This window comes from Pelobates fuscus, chromosome 5, assembly GCF_036172605.1.
Source record: "Pelobates fuscus isolate aPelFus1 chromosome 5, aPelFus1.pri, whole genome shotgun sequence".
Taxonomy (NCBI): Eukaryota; Metazoa; Chordata; class Amphibia; order Anura; family Pelobatidae; genus Pelobates; species Pelobates fuscus.
In genome coordinates this window covers 168465343-168490159 of record NC_086321.1, presented here as the reverse complement: position 1 = coordinate 168490159, position 24817 = coordinate 168465343, and the positions used below count along the sequence as shown (strand labels likewise).

Below are 24817 nucleotides of genomic sequence, written 5' to 3'. Positions count from 1 at the left end.
GTCTATTCATCCAGTTATAACCTAATTAAGGTCAAGTTGACTGAGGCCTGTTTTTATATTGCACGGTAACATATAACTTAAGCACAAGCACCTGCAAAACCTAAAAAATGAGAATACTTTTCTTTAAAATATAGTTAAAATTATTCTTTTTTTTTTAAGACTTTAGCTATGTCTCCTGTGCTTGGTACAGGTTGTTTCAAGTGATAGAAATCATTGGCTCTAAAAGCCCTGAAGCATAGCTGGCATAATTGTTAAATGAGATGTTCCAGGTCTTGGCATTCAGAGGGCTGATGTATGCAAAGTTCAAATCTCCGAACCAACAAACCAAACAATGCCGGCCCAGCTAAATGTGAAAGCTAATGAAATAATTCTCCAACTCTTTGCTTCATAAAACAATGCAGGCTGTGCATCAGCAGACCTGGAGTTTTCAACTGAGCAGTAATCCAGCATTATCGCTTTGAATCACGCTGGAACTATTTTGTAAATAGTCCTGGCACTGTTCTCCTGCCCGTGTCCACTATAAATGTAACCAAGTGCAGTTTGCCTTTTACTGGAACAAGCGGGTACTGGCATACGGGTAAGAACCACTTCCTTATTTTTACTCATAATCCTTGAGTATAGCAAAATAGATTGTGTTTGCAATGTGGGCATATCAAGCTGATTACCAGCTGTTTTATCATATATTTCAAAAAATTCTATTCCTCGTTGAAATAACTTTTGTATCTGGTAATGCGCTACCGAAGGTGGAGGTTCTTAAAAAACATAAAGCTGATTCTCAGTCATAGCAAGGAAACCATCAGACATATGTATACCATCTTTACATGCCTTAAGGAAGCCTTCCCATTACTAACGCGATTAATCTACACAAAATAGTTAATGATAAACACGTGCCCGCGCTGGTGGGCGTCAGTAACATGTATACAGGGTTAAGTTTACATGGCCAACAAAAGTTAAAGAGGAAATATGTCAGTGTTATAAATTTCCCTGGTAAGCAAAGCCTTTGGGTGGTTTATACAATCGTTATTTAATCTCTCTCATAATATGACATTTTGCAGATGCTGTGTCTTCGCCCTGGTCACTGCCAGGTTGATAATGAACAGTAATAACAATACCAACAGTAGGCATCTACTTAAGACAGGCATACAGCATCCAGTCTACATAAACTAATCATTAACAGGTGATCAATTGCCAATAACTTCTATTAGAAACTTAGACCCAAGTATACACACACACATATATATATACACATGCAACAGTTTTTTTTCCCAAAAGTTAACCCAGATGTAGCCTGTCTGCAGTACAGAAGGGCAAAGAAGCAGTATGAGTCCCTCAGTATTGAGAGAATGGAGAAAAACTACAACCAACGAGTAAGTGGACACTTTCAGACTGCTCAACACAGTAGAGAAGGGCACGGTATAATTTTAGAAATATGTTTGTATGACGTATTTTGTAGATATTAAATTAGGCATTTCCTGATTATGTGCTCAGACCTAACAACAATGTTATAAAGGAAGTAAATCGTATCACTCATAGTAGAGTTTTAGAATTGATTAAGGGTCTTACTGGAAGCAGATAATAATAACTAAGTTGTCTGTTAAAATGTTGACATGGCATAATACGCTAGAAGGTAAACGAGGTAGTGAGTTTGTCATGGTAATTAATTCAGGCTGTCATATTGTGTTACACATTAAGTCAAAACATTATTATTTTCTAATTACCTGCAGGACTCCTTACTGTCTGTTGTAGTTTAGGATAATCAAACAATCTTTTAGAAGTAACCTTTAACTTTTGTTATGAAGTGGGCACATTATCTCAAACAGAAATTCACGATCTTTAAATGGCAGGGATCTTGGTGTCATCTCTAGCAGTTTGTTGCTAATGTAAGCTTTTACAATGAATGCAAACAGTAGTATAATTTCTATTCTCTTGTAGAGTTTTCTGCAAACTCTATAAATAGCAAAATTTAACAAGTTTCGCTTTGGAAATTAAACACCAACATTCTCTTTAACTGGCACTATATTTCCCCGACACTGCTTTTACACCAAAACTCTGCTACAGGCCCTGATCATCTCTGTTCAAGTCTTCTGAGGTGTATTATTGTCATTAAAAAGGTAAGAAGATATATGAATAGTACATAGAGACACTTCTTGAGTTTGTTAGATGTTAGGTCATCATATCACAAACTGGCTTCATGTAATGTGATTGTTTCATTTCAAATAAGCAGAGAACAGAACATACAATACAACTCTTTGCTTGGCCATATCTTCCCTGTGATTATTTTCTCTCACAATTATTTGAATTTTAAAAAAATAAATCCCAATATACAGCTCACGTCAGCAGGATGTTCCGTAAACCTTCTTTCACATGGAATGCCCTAGGCAAATGTTGGCCATCACCTGAAATTCCTAGTATTTATGTCTTGCTGGACAAAGTAAAATGTAACTTTAAGTTTAAAAGTGAAACAAAATAAAATTTCTAAAAAAAATCCAACACAACATATAGCCAGGGCTGCTGTCAGACATTATAAGCACCCTTATCAAAGACAACCTACCTCATAACATGTTGGATAAAATATGAGGCTTGCCACATCAACAGACACAGCATCCTCAACGCATTCTGAATCAGTCTCAACTGGGTGGTTTGAAGGAGTAGAGGCTGGTTCTGGGTGGTGCAGTTGTCCCTGTGAGATGCCAAGACTGCTGACAGCACAGAAATCATGTCCCATCATCCACTAAACCACCACTTTGTGCGCTCGGCACCAGTGGCGTACACACAACCCATGGGGCCCCGGTGCGAAAGCTGATCTGTACTCTGTGCGGCTGGGGCCGCAACACATGGTGGCGGGCACCTGGTCGTACGGGTCGCAGGGCTGCGACCGCGGTATGTACGCCAGTGCATCCATATACACATACACTTAAAGGACCACTACAGACACCCAGATCACATCAGCTCAATGAAGTGGTCTGGGTGCCAGGTCCCTCTAGTTTTAACCCTGCAGCTGAAAACATAGCAGTTTCATAGAAACTGCTATGTTTCACTGAGGGTTAATCCAGCCTCTAGTGGCGGTCTCATTGACAGCCGCTAGAGGAGCTTCCGCGGTTCTCAGTGAGAATCACAGTGAGAAGACGCTGAACATCCATAGGAAAGCATTGAGTAATGCTTTCCTATGGGCGGTTTGAATGCGCACAAGCGGCTCTTGCCACGCATGCGCATTTGGAGCTGAGAGGCAGATCGGGGCGGAGAGATCCCCAGCAACAAGGGAGTCCGGCGCTGGAGAAAGGTAAGTGCTGATTCCCAATGAGGGAGAGTCCCAACCTCCAACAGCACGATGGAGCCCCTCATCTGTGCCCAAGCATGCAGGGAACATAGATAGATCTTCCACAGGATGGCACCTCGTCTCTCAGCCAGTCGTCGTTTCCACCAGCCGAGAATCCCACTCAGCTGGTAACATGAGTGATAGGCCACCAAGACCTGCAGGTTGTAGCAGTGTTGTGCGTGGTGATGTGGCTGGGATTGGTGCGAGTTGTGGCAAAGGTGAGTGCCTGAGCGAAGGGGTGCTAACCTCTCTGGCAGTCTCTTACGCCTCCTCCAAGTCCGTTCGTCTCTTAAATTGGTGAGGAAGAAGTCGAGGAGAAGGCTGCCTGGGATCCCTGCCCGGCAGGGGCTGTTCTGTTCTCGGTTTTCCATCCAGAGGCGGCTTCTGGGAAGCTTCACCTCGTTGCTGTAATGTCACCCAGAAACGCCGGAATATCTCCTCCAGCCGCTAAAGGCAAAGATCTGTGGAGTTGTAATGTACCGATTGGGGTAAGCACCCCTCTGGAGTGGTCAGAGTGAGTGCGTCCACAATCATTGGTTGTGCAGCTTTCTCTGGTAATGTCTGATATCTGTGAGTAGAAGCAGCTGAGCAAATCGGTAGCTTGCCAGTAGGGACCAGGATGACCCCTGACAGTCCAGAGGAGGGGAGGAGTGCAACAGGGCGAGTATCAGAGTAAGAGAAGCGGCCGCCTCCTACCAACTCCAGTTCAAGTAGGCCGTGATGCAGCACGTCAGGCTCCCAGCATTGAAAGACTCGGTTGGCGTCTCGAGTGGATTGTCAGTGCACCCCCGACATGGGTAGTGCCCCCAGGTAATCTCTTGGCTTGAAGGCCGGTGGTATCACCCCGATTTTAGGGATATAGACAGGAGCTCACGCTACACCCTTCTGACCAGCTCAAAGGTCAGGGTCCGTCCCCTTTTCAGCTATTTTTAAAAGGTATTGACAAAAACTGCACTAAACCCCTGATTTTGTTTAGGCTTTATTTACATGCCCACTTTGATTTGCACCAAGGAAAGATGACGTTGTGAACGTTTAAAAATGGATACATTACAGTTATATACCATTACACACTGGATATTTTTGTATGTACCGGTATGTGTACAGGAATGCTTGTATAGAATAGTACTCCGACCATAACTGCCACTGAATCTACATAAGCACATCAGTTGTTAACAAAAAGTGTATGGATAAACAAATATATCTTCTAGAAAATGTATCCGTAATTTTGCGAGTAATTTGGCTAGTGCAATGTAGAAGAAGCATTTTATTTACTATAAAAGTGGACCTGTACTAAGTTGTTATGGAGTGAGAGTGTTCCTTCAAAGTGTACCTGTCACTCAAGTTTGAGTTATGGTGCAGCAGTGTCCATCCTGCATGGCTTAAACCATTAAAGGAAAACAAAATAGACTATCCCTGCGTGCTCCTTAAGAACAACACATAAGATTTCTCTCAATGGGTACCCAGTGATATATTAAAGTATCAGCAGACACCCTCAGCCTATCACCTGCCCCCTAGCTAAACCTTTCTCATACTGCACCAGAGAGAGGAAGGAAACCAGTCAGAAAGTTAGATGGCGAATGGACACACCTGCAACCATAACATGTTAAATGAGCTTAAATGGTTATCAGGTTGAAGTGTTCATTTAAAGGGATATCATAGTGCTAGGAATACAAAGTAGATTGTATAGCACCTGCTGAGATGAAGTGGTCTGGGTGCCTATAGTGTCCCTTTAAGTACTGGTTAATTAACTAAGATATTCTAGAACAAGGGAAGCATATACTGTATAGAGTTGCTGTTCGCCAGGATGCTCAAGGAATAACCATGTAAAGTGTTTATTGCCTCAATGAGGGATCATTTTATTCTGTTACTTAATGCAATTGAATTGGCAGCATAATGACACAACTTACATCTCCATGATGGGGGTAGGGGTTATAAGAAAACATTTAAACAGGAATTGCATGACACTAACTAATCAAACAATTGTCCTATTGATTGTTGTCTGCTGATCATATCATGTGTATGAACAAACCATATGGTTTCAAATTTAATTGAATTATGTTAATTTCATGGGATTAGCCTGGTATTAAATTATTTCTCAAAAACATACTTCTCCCTCTTATAATATATCGTCCAGGAAAAACACAAAAGCCTTACAATGGCATCTGACCATCAGACTCCAGCCACCAAACAACAGCAGCCAAATGCAAAGGTAAGCGTTGGTGTGGTTAAAGTGCAGTGTACGAATAACATGCATAAATCAAATCTCATTCTACATCTATAGGAACAAGTTATGCATAAGAGTCTGGCAACCCCACTTTGTACGGCTTCTATATAAAATTTGATTCATTACTTTTCACTTTTGCGTCAGTTTCGTGAACGTGCACCATTTCCTTATCTTTTAAACTTTTTTTGACATTTTTTTTCCAATTATTTCTGTATTGAACCAAAATAACTTGTCTTTTGTCACTTTCCAATCCTTGATGATTTTACTATTGGTTACAGTCACAAAATAAGACAAAGGACTAATATTTCTAAAGACATTCACTATTTGAAGGATTATCTATTCATTAAACAGAAAGGATGATCATGAAAGTTACTTATATGTCACACAAAATCTGTTTCTCTCTTAATGGTGGAAGCAATTGTTGGAAAAATGTGCACTTTTGCTCATCGTTTTCATACATTAAAAGTTACAAATTTGTGGACTAAAAACAATGAGCCAAAATTAAACAAAAAATTCAAATGCACCGTAACAGAGTGCAGAAAGGAATATTGTGCCCAAAGCAGAAAAAGCACAGAAAAGTGAGCACAACACATTTTATACATAACCCCCTGAATGTCCAAACATCTGTTAGGTGACTTACTAATAACGTATGCAACTAAAATGTGATTCAGAACAAGAACAGAATAAGAACAATGTATCTTATTTACACAGACTGATTTATAAACACATTTATTGTAGCTTAAAGGACCACTCTAGTGCCAGGAAAACATACTCGTTTTCCTGGCACTAGAGTACCCTGAGGGTGCCCCCACCCTCAGGGACCCCCTCCCGCCGGGCTCTGGAGAGAGGAAGGGGTTAAACTTACCTCTTTTTCCAGCGCCGGGCGGGGAGCTTTCCTCCTCCTCTCCATCTTGATCGCGACGTCATCGGCTGAATGCGCATGCGCGGCAGGAGCCGCGCTCGCATTCAGCCGGTCGCATAGGAAAGCATTTACAATGCTTTCCTATGGACGCTTGCGTGCTCTCACTGTGATTTTCACAGTGAGAAGCACGCAAGCGCCTCTAGCGGCTGTCAATGAGACAGCCACTAGAGGATTTGGAGGCTGGATTAACCCTCATTATAAACATAGCAGTTTCTCTGAAACTGCTATGTTTATAAAAAAAAGGGTTAATCCTAGAGGTACCTGGCACCCAGACCACTTCATTAAGCTGAAGTCGTCTGGGTGCCTAGAGTGGTCCTTTAACGACATGGTACTGTGAGTATTGAAGTTCACTCACAAACATTATTGAGCTCTTAGAAAAGATGGACATTAGGATAAAAAATGGAGTCAGATGGATTTGAGCCCAAAATAGTGACTGCCACTCCCAAAAAGGGACAGTCAAGAAGAAATATTGCCTACAGAGTTTTCCTAAATATGACATGATTGAAATATTAAATGTAGAACACTTGATGGGAGAGGAAGTCAAGAGTTTGGATGTCTGGGGCATTTATCAGCTATGTAGAAGTATTATGATCCAACAATTAGATTTATAGAGACTTAAGACATGTTTAGCAGCAGTAGAAATCTAATAGTGGCCTTAGTGCGTGCATACTGCATGAACATTATGAAAGAAGTGGATTGGCTGGTTGGGCAGCTTGTTATAGATATAGGGCCAGGCTACAAGTATCTATATGTAGGCCATTTGGTGAGATTTTAGGACGTTTCCATCAAGTCTGGGATTGTTTTATATCAGTGAGAGTTCTAAGGTACCAAGAAATACACTGTATCATAAAGGCCCCCTTGTGTTCTGCATTTGCTGGTCCTGGAGTGAAGAGATTGCTTTGATGGTGCCAGATGGACGTGTTATGTCCACAGCAAATGTAATTTTCCTCTTCTCAGTCATACTACTCAATGTTTAAATGTTCTTACATTGTGAGGGGAGGAGAATGCATTAAAGGTGATAAGGGAAGTTTGAATGGTGTTTATAGAAAGTATAAAATAAAGCTAATGCATTTATTTGTTCTTGACACTCCACATGCATTTACTCATGCACTCAGACCAACACACATTGACAGCATACACAAATACACACATGATTTCTCAATTATATTATGCAAAATGAATACATTAACACTAATAATATACCCTGAGACGGCATACTAATACACATGCACGTACACTAGCTGTACACTTTACAAATACACTTATAATATAGGGAGAGCAAAAAAACTGTGTGCAAGAGAGTATTGAGAACGAACAACAGCTCAAATAGCCTGCCCTTCAGTTGGTTCCCGCTTAGATCTCAAGCTAGTTTTAGCTCATCCTGTGCCATTACAAAGAAAACCAACCCATTTGCATATCAGACTGATCCCACCCAAAAGGGTGGTCCAAATCCAAAATACATCAACCTCAGACGATCATTTCAGCCTTGTTGGGCATAGTCAGTGAGGTTTTTGCAAAAATCCATCTAGACACTGTGAGCAAGGGGTCCACTTCTGGATTACCATTTAAACTTAGGGAGAGCAAAAAAACTGCATGTTAGAGAACACTGAGAACGGACAACAGCACTTATAGTATATATACACAAATAACCCAGATTATTCATGCATGCACACAGTCACAATGACACTGAGCATGCTTACACACATGGCTAGATAACAGCATATAAATGTTTGCAGAACTAATAGTTTGTTGCTTTAATTGTAAATTGGACTTACACATGGTTACTTACAAAAGGTGAAAATTGACAGGGATTCAAAGTACATTTTAAATTTAATGGCAAAATAGGTGATCTAGAAGCATATCTGACTTGGATAATTTTTCCAGTTTGTCTGTTTTGGCCTTAAATTAAAAATTGACTTTAAATTCCAAACAATTATATTTAATGAATGGTAACATTAAGACTAAGATTCAATGAGTATGAGTCAAAAAGCTTAATAAGTGTGACAATGTCTATTGCAACCTCCTGTACATCAGGTTGAGATGGTTAAGATTTGGCATCCCCTGGGGTTGTCTGAACGTGATGGGAGATTTACTCCACAAAAGTTGGAGTTCTAAATATCAATACGTTTTCTATGATGCGAAAAATGCCTCAGAGTGTCGGTATTAGGTAAAAAGAAATTCCTTATGAATCTAATTAATTTTAGGCCAAATACAAGAATAGTGAATTGGTTAGAAAGAAAAAATAACAGAGTGCAAAACCTGTTAGTTAAAATGTTTTGTGCAAACAATTCATTTGTTATAGCTAAGACACATAACCTGTAAATATTGGCACAAATACATTTTGAACGTTAAAAGCTAGTTTTGTAAAACACAATAAATTGGCAATATGTGCTTTAACCTACATACACCTAACCACACTTCTTGAAAATGAGCATTTTAGGGAGATTGTGTGAATATTTTGTATTTACTGTAATTTGAAAACGCCAGTTTCCACAACCAGGTTTCACAAATTCACAGAGAAGCTTAGGTGCTGAGAATAGTGATATGTTGAGCTTAATGGATTGCAGAGGAAACAGGAAATTGGACAACTCAGTACAGATATACCCGATTTTATAGGCTTAAAGCTAAATAATATAGAAATATGAATTTTAACAGCTATTTGCTGCTCCGACAGAGTGGGACTGCGGCGCTTCTACATAGCCAATATGTCAACATTATATAATAGCATTTTAATTTATTTCTATATACAGTTTATAAATACAATTTAAAAATTATATTAACAAAAAAAAACTTTGTTCAGAATAAGCTTGTCATCTGTCATTTTCTTTACATTAAATCCGTTTAAAACAATGCTAAACTATAGCAAATTTAACTGAAATAATCATTTGACGATATGTGATGTTGGCTACCAAACAGAATGTGGGATAATCACAGTTGAACTGATTAGCTTCCAGCATTCATCTGTGCAAAGGAAATATAAACTGCATGGTGAGGATTCTCCACGGGAGAAGTTGTAGTTAGTTAAACAAGTGATAGTTACATTTGGCATTTCAAGGCAGTTTTAATAAGCAATATGTCTGAGGAAATATATTTCTGGTAATAACTTTAGACACTGTAACAATATAACAAGAACAGTTTTTTTATTTTCACTTTTTCGAAACACTGCTTGTTTAGTGTTGTAGTTTTCCTGTTTTGTTTTTCTACACAAAAAACATGTATTACGATATATAGAGATTATTTCGGTTTTGTTTACTTTGAATTAAAGGCATGGTGAGTTATTACGTTTGCTCATAGGAAAAAAAAATGGTTGTGATATGTATAAAGTTAGTGGCCTGAAACTCCCCAAACGAGTCTCGGTATGGAGCACATTGATTGATGGGTAAGGTGAACAGCAATAGAGAATCTATCATTTCACATGATTTTTAATACTATGTTTACTTATCGTATATACGTATTAGTGAGGTGTAAAATACAATTAAACAGAAATCCACTCATCTTTATTCTGCAACTAGGTACCTGCAGCTTAGCGTCCTGCCAGTCATTGTTATAAGCTCTGCCCTTTGCACATGGTAGTCAGCACAGAGAAAACAGAGAAAAGGAGACATGAAACAATATCTCCTTCTCATTTGCAATGTGTGCCCTAGGGCTACTTGGACTGAAATAGGTTGTGATGTCATTTGCTAAATCTATTAGTATAAAATCAAAGTTAAATGAATAGTCACATGAAACAAAGGTGAATAATAGGTGATTTCCAATGTTTTATTCAATAGAGTAATTTCTAAAAGTGACAGTTCCCCTCTAATAACTAAAGTGAAGGTGAAGGTGTCATTTCACTTTACCTGGGGAAGAGTTGAGAGAATCCGTTCTTAGAAAACACACCAGGGATCAGTATACTTTGATAGGAGCTTTCTGGAAAAAGACCACAGTGAAGTCTTAACTTTGGGAGCCAGTGTTACATTTTGTAGCCTGACCATACAGTTTCCATTACATGATTACAATTATAATGCTTGTTCATCTGGTTTATGTTTGCTCAATATTAAAATGTTTTGTTTGTATATTGATTATTTTCTCTAAACCCAATTCTTAGCTACACGGATCAACTCGGAATTGATTAGACATTGCTTTCCCTAAATCCACATAACCAAGAATAGAAATGCTAGCAGTTATGCCGGTCAGAGGCTTAGACTTGCAAATATATACATTCAGGACTTTTCTCTAAAGTCAGCTATGCTTCCAGTTCAGCTACTTTAATTTTGAATTCCTGACAAAATTGAACTTTACTTATTATGTCAAATTATATTTATAGGTGTGGATAACCTAATTTAGTAAATCATTACGTTATAATATCAAGACTTAGACAACATCAAGGTGAGCAGTCCAATGTGGGAAAATCTAAAAAAAATTAAAATTGTTTTTAAATTGAGGTCCATCTGTTCTTACAGGATCTGCAGAATGGTGCTTCTATCAATCCTTATTAAAGGAACACTTTAGTGACCTAGACCACTTCATCTCATTGAAGTGGTCTGGGTGCAGGCCTTAGTCCTGCAATGTAAAACATTGCCGGTTTTGAAAACCTGCAATCACATTACAGCACTAAGACAGCCTCTAGTGACTGTACACCAGACACCCACTAGCTAGAGGCTCTTCTAGGAGTTAACCGGACTCTGGGTCCCCTAAATAATGCTGTGCATCCTCACAATCTGCATTAGGACAACAAGCATTAGTGAAATACCCATAGAAAAGCATTAAGGCAATGCTTTCTTCTGGGGAGGGCCTAATGCGCTTGTGGCGCTCACTGCACATGTACATTAGGCCCCCTGATGGGGATGACGTCGGAGGAAACGTGTCAGTAAATAAAGTTTTTTTTTAACCCTTTATAAACCAGGGGAGGCGGTGAGGGTGGGCTGAGACAAGAGGTCTCTGTAAGGTTAAAAAAAAAAAAAAGCAGGTAAATATGATGTTCGTTCACATTTACTTGCTTCTTTGGTCTTATGCTTCCCACACCCACTGCTGGAGGGACGCTGATCTAACCAATCAGTGTGCTATCCCTAAGGGTGCTGCAAAAGTGCACTGGGCATTACTGGAAGGTTTACACATATGCTGTTGGAAGATTATTCACCTTGCAACATACTGACAAGGGCAGAGAGTGAGTCGGATTATTGTTATAATGCACAACAGGCATGATGCCCTGCTTCTGTCATTAGTGGACTAGTCTGAAACTGAAATGGGATGGAGGGAGGGGGGCTCTGATGAAACTCCTCTACCTGAGAGGCATGTCCAATAATGCAAACTGACACAGTTTATGGTAAGTTTAGAAATGTTTATTATATACTATCCAAAGCGTTTCTTGCTTTATTCTGGTTTCTGTATGTGTTTAAAATGTTTGCATGTTTGTTTAAAAAGATAATGGTCACGTGATGCATGTTCCTTAAGGTCTGTACCAGTCCTAGTCTAGCATGACACAAACTTCACAACAGGGGGTTGAGCTGACCGATTATGATAGGTGGCCTATAGGCTGGCTGGCACCATGCTAACATCTGTTCAGTTCCACTTAATTCAACCAGTATATGGATGGGTTTTTAAAAAAAAAAAAGAATAGTTTGATATTAAGGATTGTTAATTAATAACCTACCTGGTAAATTAAAAGTACGCTCCATTGCTCAAATACAAAATAAATAAAAATCACTGTTTATTAGATATACCTCAAATGACAACTTGCATGCATTTATTCACGCATTTTTTCCATTGGGGTTATATCTTAAAACAGCTTGCAAAACCTGCAGTTCATGCCTTTGCTGCTTTTACAAGCCCTCTTCTTCTGACCCCAACAAGACTTTCTGTTACTCTCCAATCACAGACTTCCCAATGCAGCCCAATGACATCTTCGCAAGGCAGGTGCTCTAAGCAATTGCTGCCTGTTGAGTTTAGCTCCACTGTGCTAACCAAGCCAGGAAGTAACAGAACCCGTTGCCTGCCTGAAAGCCAGAGGTTATAACCATGTTCATTTATACAAGTGTCACTGTTTGCAGAATAATAAAAATAGGACACACTCTTCACACAACCTAAAGTGCTTTAGTGTTCTGGAGTGTCCCCTTGAAATATTAAAATACGACTAAATGCTTAAGCAGCAAGGACAATTTTAGAAGGTAGCAGCATGGCAATTCTTTATTTCATCAATATCTGCTCTCTTCATGGGACCGACACAATAAAAAAACAAAAACCACACTGTAATCACACAATACACAATCAGACTTAGACATGCCGTTCATGGATGTGATGTATACTGTAGGGTACAACTTTATGTGAATGCAAAGCGGTGTACACACGGAGTGGAGTCAAGCAAATAAATGTTTTTACAGTCTTGATATATACATTTATTTAGATACATCAGCCCATATATGTTGTGCTATGTGTACATGCATACACAATAAAATAATTTCTCTTCATAACTGTTTATAGTGGATCAGTATATTTGTGTTTAAAAACATTTTAGGATGATTTTTTTTAGAATAAATGTAAAATTATTATCATGGTTTTTAATCTGTAGATTGTCATCTTTGAGCAAGAGAATTTCCAAGGCCGATGCCATGAACTCAGCGCACCCTGTACCAACCTAAAGGAGGCTGGCATGGAAAAAGTTGGCTCCATGCTTGTGCACTCTGGACCGTATGTACCAACACATGAATACTAACAAGTATTTTTCCACCCTAAACCTGTATGATTTCTCAATATGTTGTTAAAGGGATTTTCTTACATAAACTCAACTTTAAATTTGGAGATTAAAAATAACAAGTATCTTGTGCTAGCAAAAACAATTAAAATGGTTAGACCTTGATGCATTATATATACTTTCCTGCCAGCAAACACTTTTTACATTATAATTAAAAGTAGTCACATTTTTAAAATGTTAAAGGGACAGTCAGGGTTTTAGATCCCATGACAATTTAATCTCAATGAAGTAGTTATAGGGTCTGGAATCCATGTTACCTTGCAAGGTAAAACTTTTTACAACCTGAAGTTGTCCCTTCGGTGTCCATCTGCACTGCACTCTCAGTCTATCCCCTGCACCCAAGGCAAAACTATTGCATCAGTGCAGCGGCTGGGTAGAAGGACAGAGATTAAGTTGCTTTGCAGATGGAGAGATCTTTAACTACAGTTTCTAGTTCATAAAAGGTAATTGCTTATTTATGAATTGAAGCGTGTTCCAAATTTTCGAATGACCTAGTTCTATCACTCCAGGTTTCACAGGTTTTGTTTTTTATAATCAATTTTCACAGAAAACTGCTGTGATTTCTATATATCTATTGTGCTTGTTCTATATAGCTGAAAATAAGCAACTCATGACAATACTGCGCAAATGCTACACACGTCTTGCTAATAACCACATGCCATAAATATACTCAAGTAAATACACACACACACACACACACTACAAGTACATACACATAAGACTCCTGACTTGCTTCAATTTAAATAAAAGTGGAGGATGGGATGGGCTGTGCACACTCACTACAGAGGCAGCAAGATAGAAGAAATTAAATTATTCTTATATCCTAACTTCCCTAATTAACGAGCATGCAATAGAGGGAAAAAAAAAAATCTGAACTATTTACACCATAATCAACTTTAGTTTGCATACTAGTAAATGTTTTCCCGGAGTGAACTTTTCAATATGGCTAGTTTGCAGATCCTATTGAGTGACAATTTCCTTTCACTTTGGCAGAATACACCAATCACAGTATCTATATATGTGGATTTATACTGCGCACAAACGCTGCAATAAACAAATGGCATTACTGGAACACTCCAAGCATCATAAGAACCACTGCGTGCTATAGTGGTTATAGTTTAAGGAATGACCTGGCGCCGCAGAGTAAGCAGTCAAATTGGCGCCACTTCTCACTTGCAATGCTTCTGATGGTGAGACAACTTTTAAACAGGAGCTTCCTTTAGGTCCCCTGAGATATGCCCTTCATTGCAAGGCTAGTTCATTGACTGAGAGCAACAGCTGATGACTCTCAGTTAATAAGCTATGCCCTGCACTGCCAAGCTTAGTTTACACATGGTTTGAAAACATACAATGAGTGGGTGCCAGGGCACTCCAAGCACCAGAAGCACTACAGGGCAATGTAGTGGTTTTGGTGCTAGCAGTGTTCCTTTTCTTAAGTACATAGATTACAGCGCATAGAGAAGCAAGAATTACATTTTCACTAAATTAACTTCTGTCCAGGTTATTTGCAAAAACAGATGCTTCTTATTAAATGTTCTTTCACTTGGACATTTTTAGTGTTGTAATAACAAATTTTCTCTCAGAAAGTGTTTTTTTTTTTTTAATGGTGAATTAAAGCACATCTGTCACCTCACCAAACATTTTGAGTATTCCATTAAGATAGACTCTTAATGAAATACTCACATTGACTGTGTTGGTCTTTCATTAAAATTCCAACCCAGTCATAAAAGAGTCCTACAATATTGTAAAGCACTACGGAATCGGTTAGCGCTATATAAACGGCAATAATAATAATTAAAAAGCTGCTTTGTCTTATACCGTTTTTCCTTGAAAAGAAGACCAGGTCTTATTTTATTTCCCCCCACACTAGGGATTATTTTTGGGGGATGTCTTATTTGGGGGAAAAATTATAGAAAGCCTGTGTTAGAAAGCAGGTCTAGGTTGGGGGAATTCCTTTCAGTGAAAGGTCAACACAGTCAATATAGAAACATAGAAACATAGAAACATAGAATGTGACGGCAGATAAGAACCATTCGGCCCATCTAGTCTGCCCAGTTTTCTAAATACTTTCATTAGTCCCTGGCCTTATCTTATAGTTAGGATAGCCTTATGCCTATCCCACGCATGCTTAAACTCCTTTACTGTGTTAACCTCTACCACTTCAGCTGGAAGGCTATTCCATGCATCCACTACCCTCTCAGTAAAGTAATACTTCCTGATATTATTTTTAAACCTTTGTCCCTCTAATTTAAGACTATGTCCTCTTGTTGTGGTAGTTTTTCTTCTTTTAAATATAGTCTCCTCCTTTACTGTGTTGATTCCCTTTATGTATTTAAATGTTTCTATCATATCCCCCCTGTCTCGTCTTTCCTCCATGCTATACATGTTAAGATCCTTTAACCTTTCCTGGTAAGTTTTATCCTGCAATCCATGAGTATTTCATTAAGCTTCTATATTAATGTAAAACTCAAATTGTTTGGTGAGGTGACAGAGGTGCTTTAATTTACCAATTAAAAAACTTTCAGAGATTAAAGTTGTTATTATTTGTAAATTAGCTTACTTGTGCATGGAATCACAGGAATCTATGTTCGGGGAAAATTCCCTTAACATAGATTAGCGAACTAGCGATAGCGACTAGCTTATTTTCTGGGTAGGGCTTATATTACAAGCATCTCCTGAAAATGAGCTAAAGCTTATTTTTGGGGGAGGTCTTATTTTTGGGAAAAAAATGTAGTAAATCCCAAGGAACACATAACTTGACAAATGGCAGAACTTCCGCCATCAGGTTTTATAAGATGTCGTTAGCGGCGGCTGCTTGAATCAGGCTGCTTGTAGCAGATCTCAAGAGTTTGTTTATTGCAGGGGTGCCCAAAAGGTAGATCCCCAGTTTATTGCAGGGGTGCCCAAAAGGTAGATCCCCAGTTTATTGCAGGGGTGCCCAAAAGGTAGATCCCCAGTTTATTGCAGGGGTGCCCAAAAGGTAGATCCCCAGATGTTTAACTACAACTCCCATGATGTTTTGCATGCCTTTAGAATGGCAAAGCACCATGGAAGTTGTAGTTCTACAACATCTGGGGATCTACCTTGTGGACACCCCTGGTCTATTGGGAGTCTCTTGGTCTCATGGGATAGATATCAGTTTTGTAGAACATATAAGTCAGTGTTGTACTCTCATGCATGCGCAAGCACTGCACTGATATGGCTCCTGGATGATGTAATACTGGGAATTGAAGAAAGAAGATGACAAATATGCAGAGACACTTGAAGGTAACAGAGCCCAAGGCCCATTTTCTAAACCATTCCATTGTTCAATAGAGAGCAGTGCTCTATACAGTGGGAAATGTTGGGAACTCAGGTCCCTTACCATATTTGAAGATGTTTTTTAGTTCCCACACATCTTACCTCAAAGGGATTAGCGCTGCTTACAGTACCGGATCATTGATACAAAACATTGGGCATTTTAACATTGCAAATAAGCAGATGAACAAGTTTTTTCCTATGCAACTCTTAAATCTCAAGTATTCTGTATATAATCTTCTGCTTCTCCCCTAACATGAGGCAGACATCATTTTGACTTTCAGACACCCTGCCAGTCAGCCTCCAATAAGCTAGGAGGGATTAAAAGATCAACTTTCTGTATATGTTGAATGTGTGTAAGGCTCTATCCTGTAAAACAGAAGCAATGATGGAAGATTCAATGGTCAGATATTCATATTTTGTATGAAGTTACTAGTAAAATGTTTATTTTTTCAATATTATTACTACCGCTACAGTATTGCCCACATTTTCATATACACCGAACTTTTTTACAGTTTTAGGCTTTACAGTTTTAGTTTTAGTCTCCTTAGTTATTATTTTTACAGTTTTAGGCTTTCTATTGCATTTATGTATTCTGTTATGCAAACCATACCTAAAAGGTGACTATATATATATACCGGTATATATATATATATATATATATATATATATATATATATATATATATAATACAAGTGTGTCCTTGCACTCAGACAGACCAGTTTAACAAAATGCCGGGTGCCCAATAGCCATAGCCAAAAAATACAAGTATAAAAAAAACAGAGTCCACAAATCCAGGGCAATGCCTCACATTTTCACTCTCTCAGCCCTATTCCGAGTTCAGTTATTCTCCATTTCACTCCCCACTGTCTTTTCTAATTTTTTTTCCATCCTCCAGTCATCCTATGGAGAAACATGAGAGAGAGTCTCAAACTGGTAAAGCCATTTTCCTTTTATATTTCTCTTATGGCATTTCTGCCAACAACATCGTAAAATATAAGTATGACATTGCTTCCACTGGAGGTTCCATCTAAGGGATGGAGAATTGTGGTGCATAGCTGCCTGTAAGAGTGGTGACGTTTGACTATATGAACTGATTTATCAATACTTACTCTCTTCAGGTTTCTGCGGTTGCTATTGTTATCCAACTCCTCCACCCATAATTGAAGTGCTGCTTGAGGTTTCTGCAGCTGGAGGGTTCTTGTGTCAATCCCCCCTCCTCCATGCAGTTGTCCAGCCAGCTAAGTTCCTTTAGCCTTTGGTGTCCCCATCCAGAGTAGTGATTCTCTGGTGGCCTGCCAGGAAGAACTCTTCCAACATGTCCATCGAGGGATCCTCTGAGGTATGTGAAGTGCGACATTTGGGCCTCTTGGACCTCTGAAGAAGTTATCCTATATTCGAGGATCTCTCCGGTCTTGTTAGTCAAATTGTTTTCACATTTTTACCCATGGCTGGAGAAAGAGGTCTGAGCATCTTGCTAAAGAAAATAGGGTTATAGGTCCCCAAAACCAGGCAACGGTAAGTCAAAATCACAAGGCTTGTCCAGCATTCATCTGCACTCGGTTAAGACAAACAAGGCAATTACAATAATCCCATTATACACATTTAATTCCATATAAAATAATGCTCTTAGAGTTAAAGAATATTTGTGTATATTAGTGTTCCTTTAATGGGTGCTACCTTACCCAGAATTCTAACATTCTATTTCATCTTTCTTTTGCATTATTCTACAGCTGGGTAGGATATGAACAACAAAACTGCAAGGGGGAACAGTTTGTCTTTGAGAAGGGAGAATACCCCCGCTGGGACTCCTGGACGAATAGTCGAAGAAGTGACAGCATCTGCTCCTTGAGACCTATCAAAGTGGTGAGAGCATGACTAGCTGCGGTTTTCACTAAACATTTCTATAAAGGACACTTTTCTGCATCATCAATGATCATTAGAATTTATTGGTCCTGATTTCCCTTATATACATTGCAATGCCTGACTGAATTTCCCTATGATATTAGTACATATTATGACGGACAAACATGTCATCACCGTATATCCCCACTATTACCCTTAACATTCCCACTCTGTAGACCCAGAAAAACATGAGGGGAGTTGTAAACACCTTTTGAGTCAGTCGCTCAGGTTCTTTTCCATCCTTCTGTTTATCTGGGGATTACATGTTATATATTTTTTTTATTAAAGCTACAGTAGCAAAGCCCCATAAAGACCTATTCACATATATGTAAACAAATAAATAAAACATAATAAATGTCTTTGCTTTCCTCAGATCAGTCTCTCTAAAATGACTGCTGGAAGATGAATCCATAACACCACATGCACCTAAACATAGCAGTGGAATTTTTATATTTTACAGTATTGCGCTTGTTTCTTAACTAAGAATGTGTCAGCCAAATTGAACATGGAAGAGCTGACTTTATAATTTATGATGTGATCACTGTTGGCAGTAATTCTAAGTATCCCATAGGACATGGCACGTATTTTAAATTTCTTTCATGCTTTCCCCCTAGTCTGTCATATTCAAATTTTAAAGTACGTAGTATTAAAACAAACTCAGGGATCTCCTTTCACCTTGCCAGCTAGAGGGAGTTGTAAGACAGTGGAGTTAGAAATGTGCCTTTCCTCTGTCAGTGTTGCAATCTGATGATTATGAACATGTTGCTTACTTATAGGGATGGGGTTATGTGCACAAGAATGTGGCCTATACATTTGTACTGTGACAATATTTGTGAAAATAAATCCAAAAAATCACTATGCCACTGCATACAATGCTAAATTTCTATCACTAAAAAAATATATTTTGGTAACATTTAAGAACAAATGATTAGTTACTATTGATTAAGTCCCTGGTAACATTTCTTTTCCCTGGGGTAGATAGTTCTATATCACACTTAACAAGTAATTACAGTTAACAAAAAACGTACAGTCCCAATGTGCCCAATGTGCATTTGAAACAAAATCATGCAATACATATTTCTTGTATATTTAACATGATGCCTGATACTAATTAATTATTTACCTCTGGATAGTCTTGTAGTGAAAGACTGTATTAATAGTTTTTTAAGGTAAGGTTAGGCTTTGTGGGATTGCATTCAATGTGTCTCTGATTTAAGATTAGGGGTGGCATGTTTTTAAAATAAGTCCATATGGCATATTAACGTTAATAAGTTTGATCATTAATACGGTGAGGGATTCTTGTGAAGATGATTAGTTTCAGTAATTATTTTGACTAAACATTGAACAAACACCACTTTCAAATTTAAAGGACACTAGTCGGAATTTTGACACTTTCTTTAATTTAATGCTTTCTAGAAATTATGCATTAAAAATAAAACATTTGGACATGTGCATTTGTTGATTGTATAAGCATGTGGTTGCAAAAATGCTGGATTGTACCAAAACCAAGCTTTTATTGACCTGCAGCCAAACAGGCCAGATTCCTGTTGGACTATGATGATTATGACTTGTGGGCTTGCTAGTTTGGTTTGAGGATCTATCCGACTGATCCAGTACAAGTTCAACAAGTTTTTAGCACCAAACATATGTGAAAAGAGGTGCATGATGTCTCATGATTGATGCATAACCCATGCACTGGAACAAGAGTACAGAAAAAGACCTGGTAAAGCTGAACTAGCCTTTAATTTACAATCATCTATGTGCCTACAGGACAGCCAAGAGCACAAGATTGTCCTCTATGAAAACCCTAACTTCAGTGGAAAAAAGATTGAGATAATTGATGACGATGTCCCAAGTTTCCATGCTCATGGTTACCAGGAAAAAGTATCTTCTGTGAGAGTGCAAAGTGGAACGTGAGTATTTTAATATCAGGCAGATATCAATCTTATGCAAGTGACCTATATTTGATGCAGAGACACAAATAGGTCTAACTTTGTGTCCTAGTTTGGTCTTTTTTTCCGTAAACAAAATTTAGGTGCACATGGGAGATATAGAGAGTCTCATCACAGCTGCTTAAATCCCATCTTGCAGCATATGTCAGACACCTCGTGTCTAGGGGATACCTGAGAATTCTAGCCTTTATCAAAAGGAAAAATAACAGAGGCAGATTTTTATTCAGTACCAATATTGTATTTTAATGCAATATATCATATGAAAGTAATTACGGTAGATATATTTTTTTAAAGAATCAGTAGTAAGTTTATAATGAGTGTTCTGTTCTAATAGATACCGTGTAGATACCAGACTGCGAACGTTATTTTTTAAAATGACACGGTTTGAAATTAATGAATAGATTTGTCATGCTTTACAATGACCTATATGTAGGATATTTGGATTCTCTAGTCTAGATCAATATTTTAATAACACTGTGGAGTCTATATAATAGGACCGCAGTTTTAAGCCACAGTGTTCTCTCTGCGACAACACAGTACAAGTTAATTCCTACTGAGTCCATCTACATCCTACGGTTGTGCATATCATTTAGCAGTTCAATTATGGCTGTGAAAGAACATCTTGATTACCACACAGCTGGGTGCTCAGTCTGATGGTATACATAATGTTCACAAAATAAGTAGACCTGCATACAAGCTACAATGCTCTTTATTAGTGTTAAGTACTAAAACTACTTAGGGACTAGAGGACAAATTGCCACCCATTGTCCCTGAGGGTTCTAAATACCTAACTAAATAAGCTACAGGTTTGCTGTGACGCAGACTCATTTGTGAATATAAATTTTAACATTGTCCATGTACTAGCGGTATGCAGTTGAGCCCTGGCTGATTTCTGGAGTGCAGCAGCCAAGCTCTGGAGCTTAGAGCCGAGTTTACGTTAATGAGCACTGAGGTTAATTATCTGTTATTTATTGAATAGACTAATATTTTTTTATTCAGCTTGTATTTGGCTACCGTCATGACAAGTAGAAATGTTTGTTTGCACATACAGAATCTATTGACCAAAGTCCTGTTACTGGGGCTATTCTGTCTGTGCTACAAAAATATAAAGTTTTAAAAGTTTCCCCAGAGGTTAATAGGTTAATGATAGTAGCCATGTTATACCATATCGATTGCATTGCATTCAATTTGTTACTGATAATAGAATCCATTGCAGAGTTTAGTGTCTGTCATCGACTAATCTATACATAAAAATCCAGCAATTAAGCTTAATACTTTTGTACGGTTAAAGAAAAAGAGACATTTAAAAGACCACTCCGGGCTAACACCAACTGTCCTTCCTTGTAGGTGGGTTGGCTACCAATACCCAGGTTACAGAGGTTACCAGTACCTGTTTGAGAAGGGGGACTACAAGGACAGCTCAGAATTTGGCGCTCAGCACCCCCAAATCCAGTCTGTCAGGCGCATTCGTGATATGCAGTGGCACCAGAGGGGAGCCTTCCACCCCACCAGTTAAGAAACGTACTTCCTCTCTCTAGTGCCACTAAAGAAGAAGAGAAACCAAAAGGCTTTTACGTGATCTGCTGCTGTTTTTCTCATGGCATGGTTGTCCCTAATGCCACTGTGTGAGTAAACCTGCTGAAGCAATTTAATAAAAGCTTTGAGTTCCAAACTCCATATGTTTCCTTGTTTGTCTGATTCAGGTATTCAGTGACGTCAACCTGAAGATCAAAGTCACTTATCAGGGAAAACATTTCTTTAGATAAATCTTGTTCTATTTTTAGCTCTGTACAGCTTTTATAGACACCAGTAAAACTGACTTAACCAAAAAGAAGTCACTGATCAAACAGTGTATGCTGATATAGATAATCTTTAAAGGAACACCATGGACACCATAACTTCATTAAAACTTAGTTGCATTCTGCACCTTATCAATGAATGAGGAGCTTCTGGTCGGCTTAGAGCATCAGTTGGCCGCTCTGTATCAATCAAATGCATCCCTGTCTGATGCTGCCCAAGGCTTTCATTATCTAGAATTTCAGACAGTTGAAAGGCAATATCTTGCATATGCATATCAGAAATATCTACATTTATTTATGAGGTTTATTATAATTAATATTTATAAAGTGCCAACAAATTCTACAGCGCTGTACAATGGGTGTACTAGAAGTATTTATAACTAGACGAAATGGACACACAGGAACAGATTGGGTTGAGGGCCCTGCTCAAAGGAGCTTGCATTTTATAGGGTGTGGGCTTATGATCCCATTTCAGGTTTTTTTTACCCCTTAGTGACCAGGTCGTTTTTCTATTGCTAAGGACCAGGGCTGTTTTTACATTTCTGCTGTGTTTGTGTTTAGCTGTAATTTCCTCTTACTCATTTACTGCACCCACACATATTATATACAGTTTTTCTCACCATTAAATGATCTTTATAAAGATACCATTATTTTCATCATATAATATAACTTACTATAAAACGAAATTATAAAAAACACACTTATTCAAACTTTGACCCCCATAATCTGTTACGCATCTAAAACCTCCAAAACACATCTGTGCTAAATAGTTTCTACATTTTGTCCTGAGTTTAGAAATACCCAATGTCAACATGTTATTAGATTTCTTTGCAAGTTATAGGGCTATAAGTACAAGTAGTACATTGCTGTTTCAAAATATATATTTTTAAAATTTATCAATAGTCACATTGTAACACTTATCTGTCATAAATCTCTGAATCACACCTCACATACATGTACATATTTTTTTAAAGTGGACAATCCAGGGTATGTCCAGTCTTTTTTAGTAGCCACTTAGTCACAAACACACACATATATATATATATATATATATATATATATATATAATTTCATTCAAGTGTATTTTGATATATATACAGTTAGAATAAAATTAAATCGGTCTCTCGCTCTCATATATATATATATATATATATATATATATATATATATATATATATAATTTAATTCAAGTGTATTTTGATATAAAATATATATATATATATATATCTCAAAATACAGTTAGAATAAAATTAAATCGGTCTCTCTCTCTCTCATATATATATATATATATATATATATATATATATATATAATTAAAAACAAAATTGTTATAATATTTAAATTTTTAAATGTATTTTTATTTACTTCTATATGTCTATATATATATATATATATATATATATATATAATATTATATATATACGTGCGCAATTTAATTATAAGTGTAATTTTAGATTAACATACGTATACTTATGTATACACTTAGTATGACATTATATATATCGGTTATGTTGGGGAATGTCCAATCTTTTTTAGTAGCCACTTAGTCACAAACACACACACACATATATATATATAATTTCAGTCAAGTGTATTTTGATATTAAAAAAAAAAAACAGAATAGTCAGTGCTCTCTGCATAGTGTAGGTCTTTGGGTGTATAATATCCCAGGACAGTCAGTGCTCCCTGTATAGCTCCCTGTATGATCTCTATATAATACAGGTCATTGTGTGTATAATAACCTAGGACAGTCAGTGCTCTGTGTATGGTGATGCTCTCTGTATAATACAGGTATGTGTCTATAATAACCTGGGGCAGTCAGTGCTCTCTGTATAGTGCTGCTCTCTGTACAATACAGGTCTATGTGTGTATAATATCCTGGGACAGTCAGTGATCCCTGTATAGTGCTGCTCTCTGTATTATACCCGCAGACTCCAGGAACTAGAAGAATCAGAAGCAGTGGAGTGGTGACTGAAGCCTCAATCTGAGACATTTAGACATGTTGAATTGGTGGCCTGAAAAGGGGCTAATGGAATATGTGCATATGTTTTCCTTTTGTTCCTATTTTTAATATTTCCTCTCTTTAATTTATTTCTGTACATTCTCCTTCTATATCTTTCATTTCATATTTTCAGCTTTTTTTTTTTTTTTTTTTTTACTATATTCCCCAATATAATTATTTTTGTGAACTAATGTATGTTCTATGGAGTAGACACAATTCTCTGACTTAAAGGACCACTCTAGGCACCCAGACCACTTCAGCTTAATGAAGTGGTCTGGGTGCCAGGTCCAGCTAGGGTTAACTAATTTTTTTATAAACATAGCAGTTTCAGAGAAACTGCTATGTTTATCAATTAGTTAAGCCTTCCCCTATTTCCTCTAGTGGCTGTCTCACTGACAGCCGCTAGAGGCGCTTGCGTGATTCTCACTGTGAAAATCACAGTGAGAGCACGCAAGCGTCCATAGGAAAGCATTATGAATGCTTTCCTATGCGACCGGCTGAATGCGCGCGCAGCTCTTGCTGCGCGTGCGCATTCAGCCGACGGGGAGGAACGGAGGCGGAGAGGAGGAGGAGAGCTCCCCGCCCAGCGCTGGAAAAAGGTAAGTTTTACCCCTTTTCCCCTTTCCAGAGCAGGGCGGGAGGGGGTCCCTGAGGGTGGGGGCACCCTCAG

At 38.1% G+C, this 24817-nt stretch overlaps 1 protein-coding gene across 1 annotated transcript; it reads left to right on the top strand.

Moving 5' to 3' along the window:
* Positions 1–474: 474 nt before the first annotated feature.
* CRYBB2 (crystallin beta B2) lies at positions 475–22021 on the top strand. Its single transcript, XM_063454646.1, has 6 exons — positions 475–577; positions 5451–5525; positions 13010–13128; positions 18223–18355; positions 20165–20307; positions 21694–22021. Exons 2-6 carry the CDS (start codon positions 5472–5474, stop codon positions 21860–21862), a joined length of 618 nt encoding a protein of 205 aa, XP_063310716.1. The 5' UTR covers positions 475–577; positions 5451–5471; the 3' UTR covers positions 21863–22021.
* Positions 22022–24817: the final 2796 nt, after the last annotated feature.

Bases quoted from the DNA above. Each gene is read 5' to 3' on its own strand.
- CRYBB2 (XM_063454646.1), top strand. From the start codon at position 5,472: ATGGCATCTGACCATCAGACTCCAGCCACCAAACAACAGCAGCCAAAT. The intron at 13,129-18,222 runs GTATGTACCAAC...ATTATTCTACAG, and splicing joins ATGCTTGTGCACTCTGGACC to CTGGGTAGGATATGAACAAC. The intron at 20,308-21,693 runs GTGAGTATTTTA...CCTTCCTTGTAG, and splicing joins GTGAGAGTGCAAAGTGGAAC to GTGGGTTGGCTACCAATACC.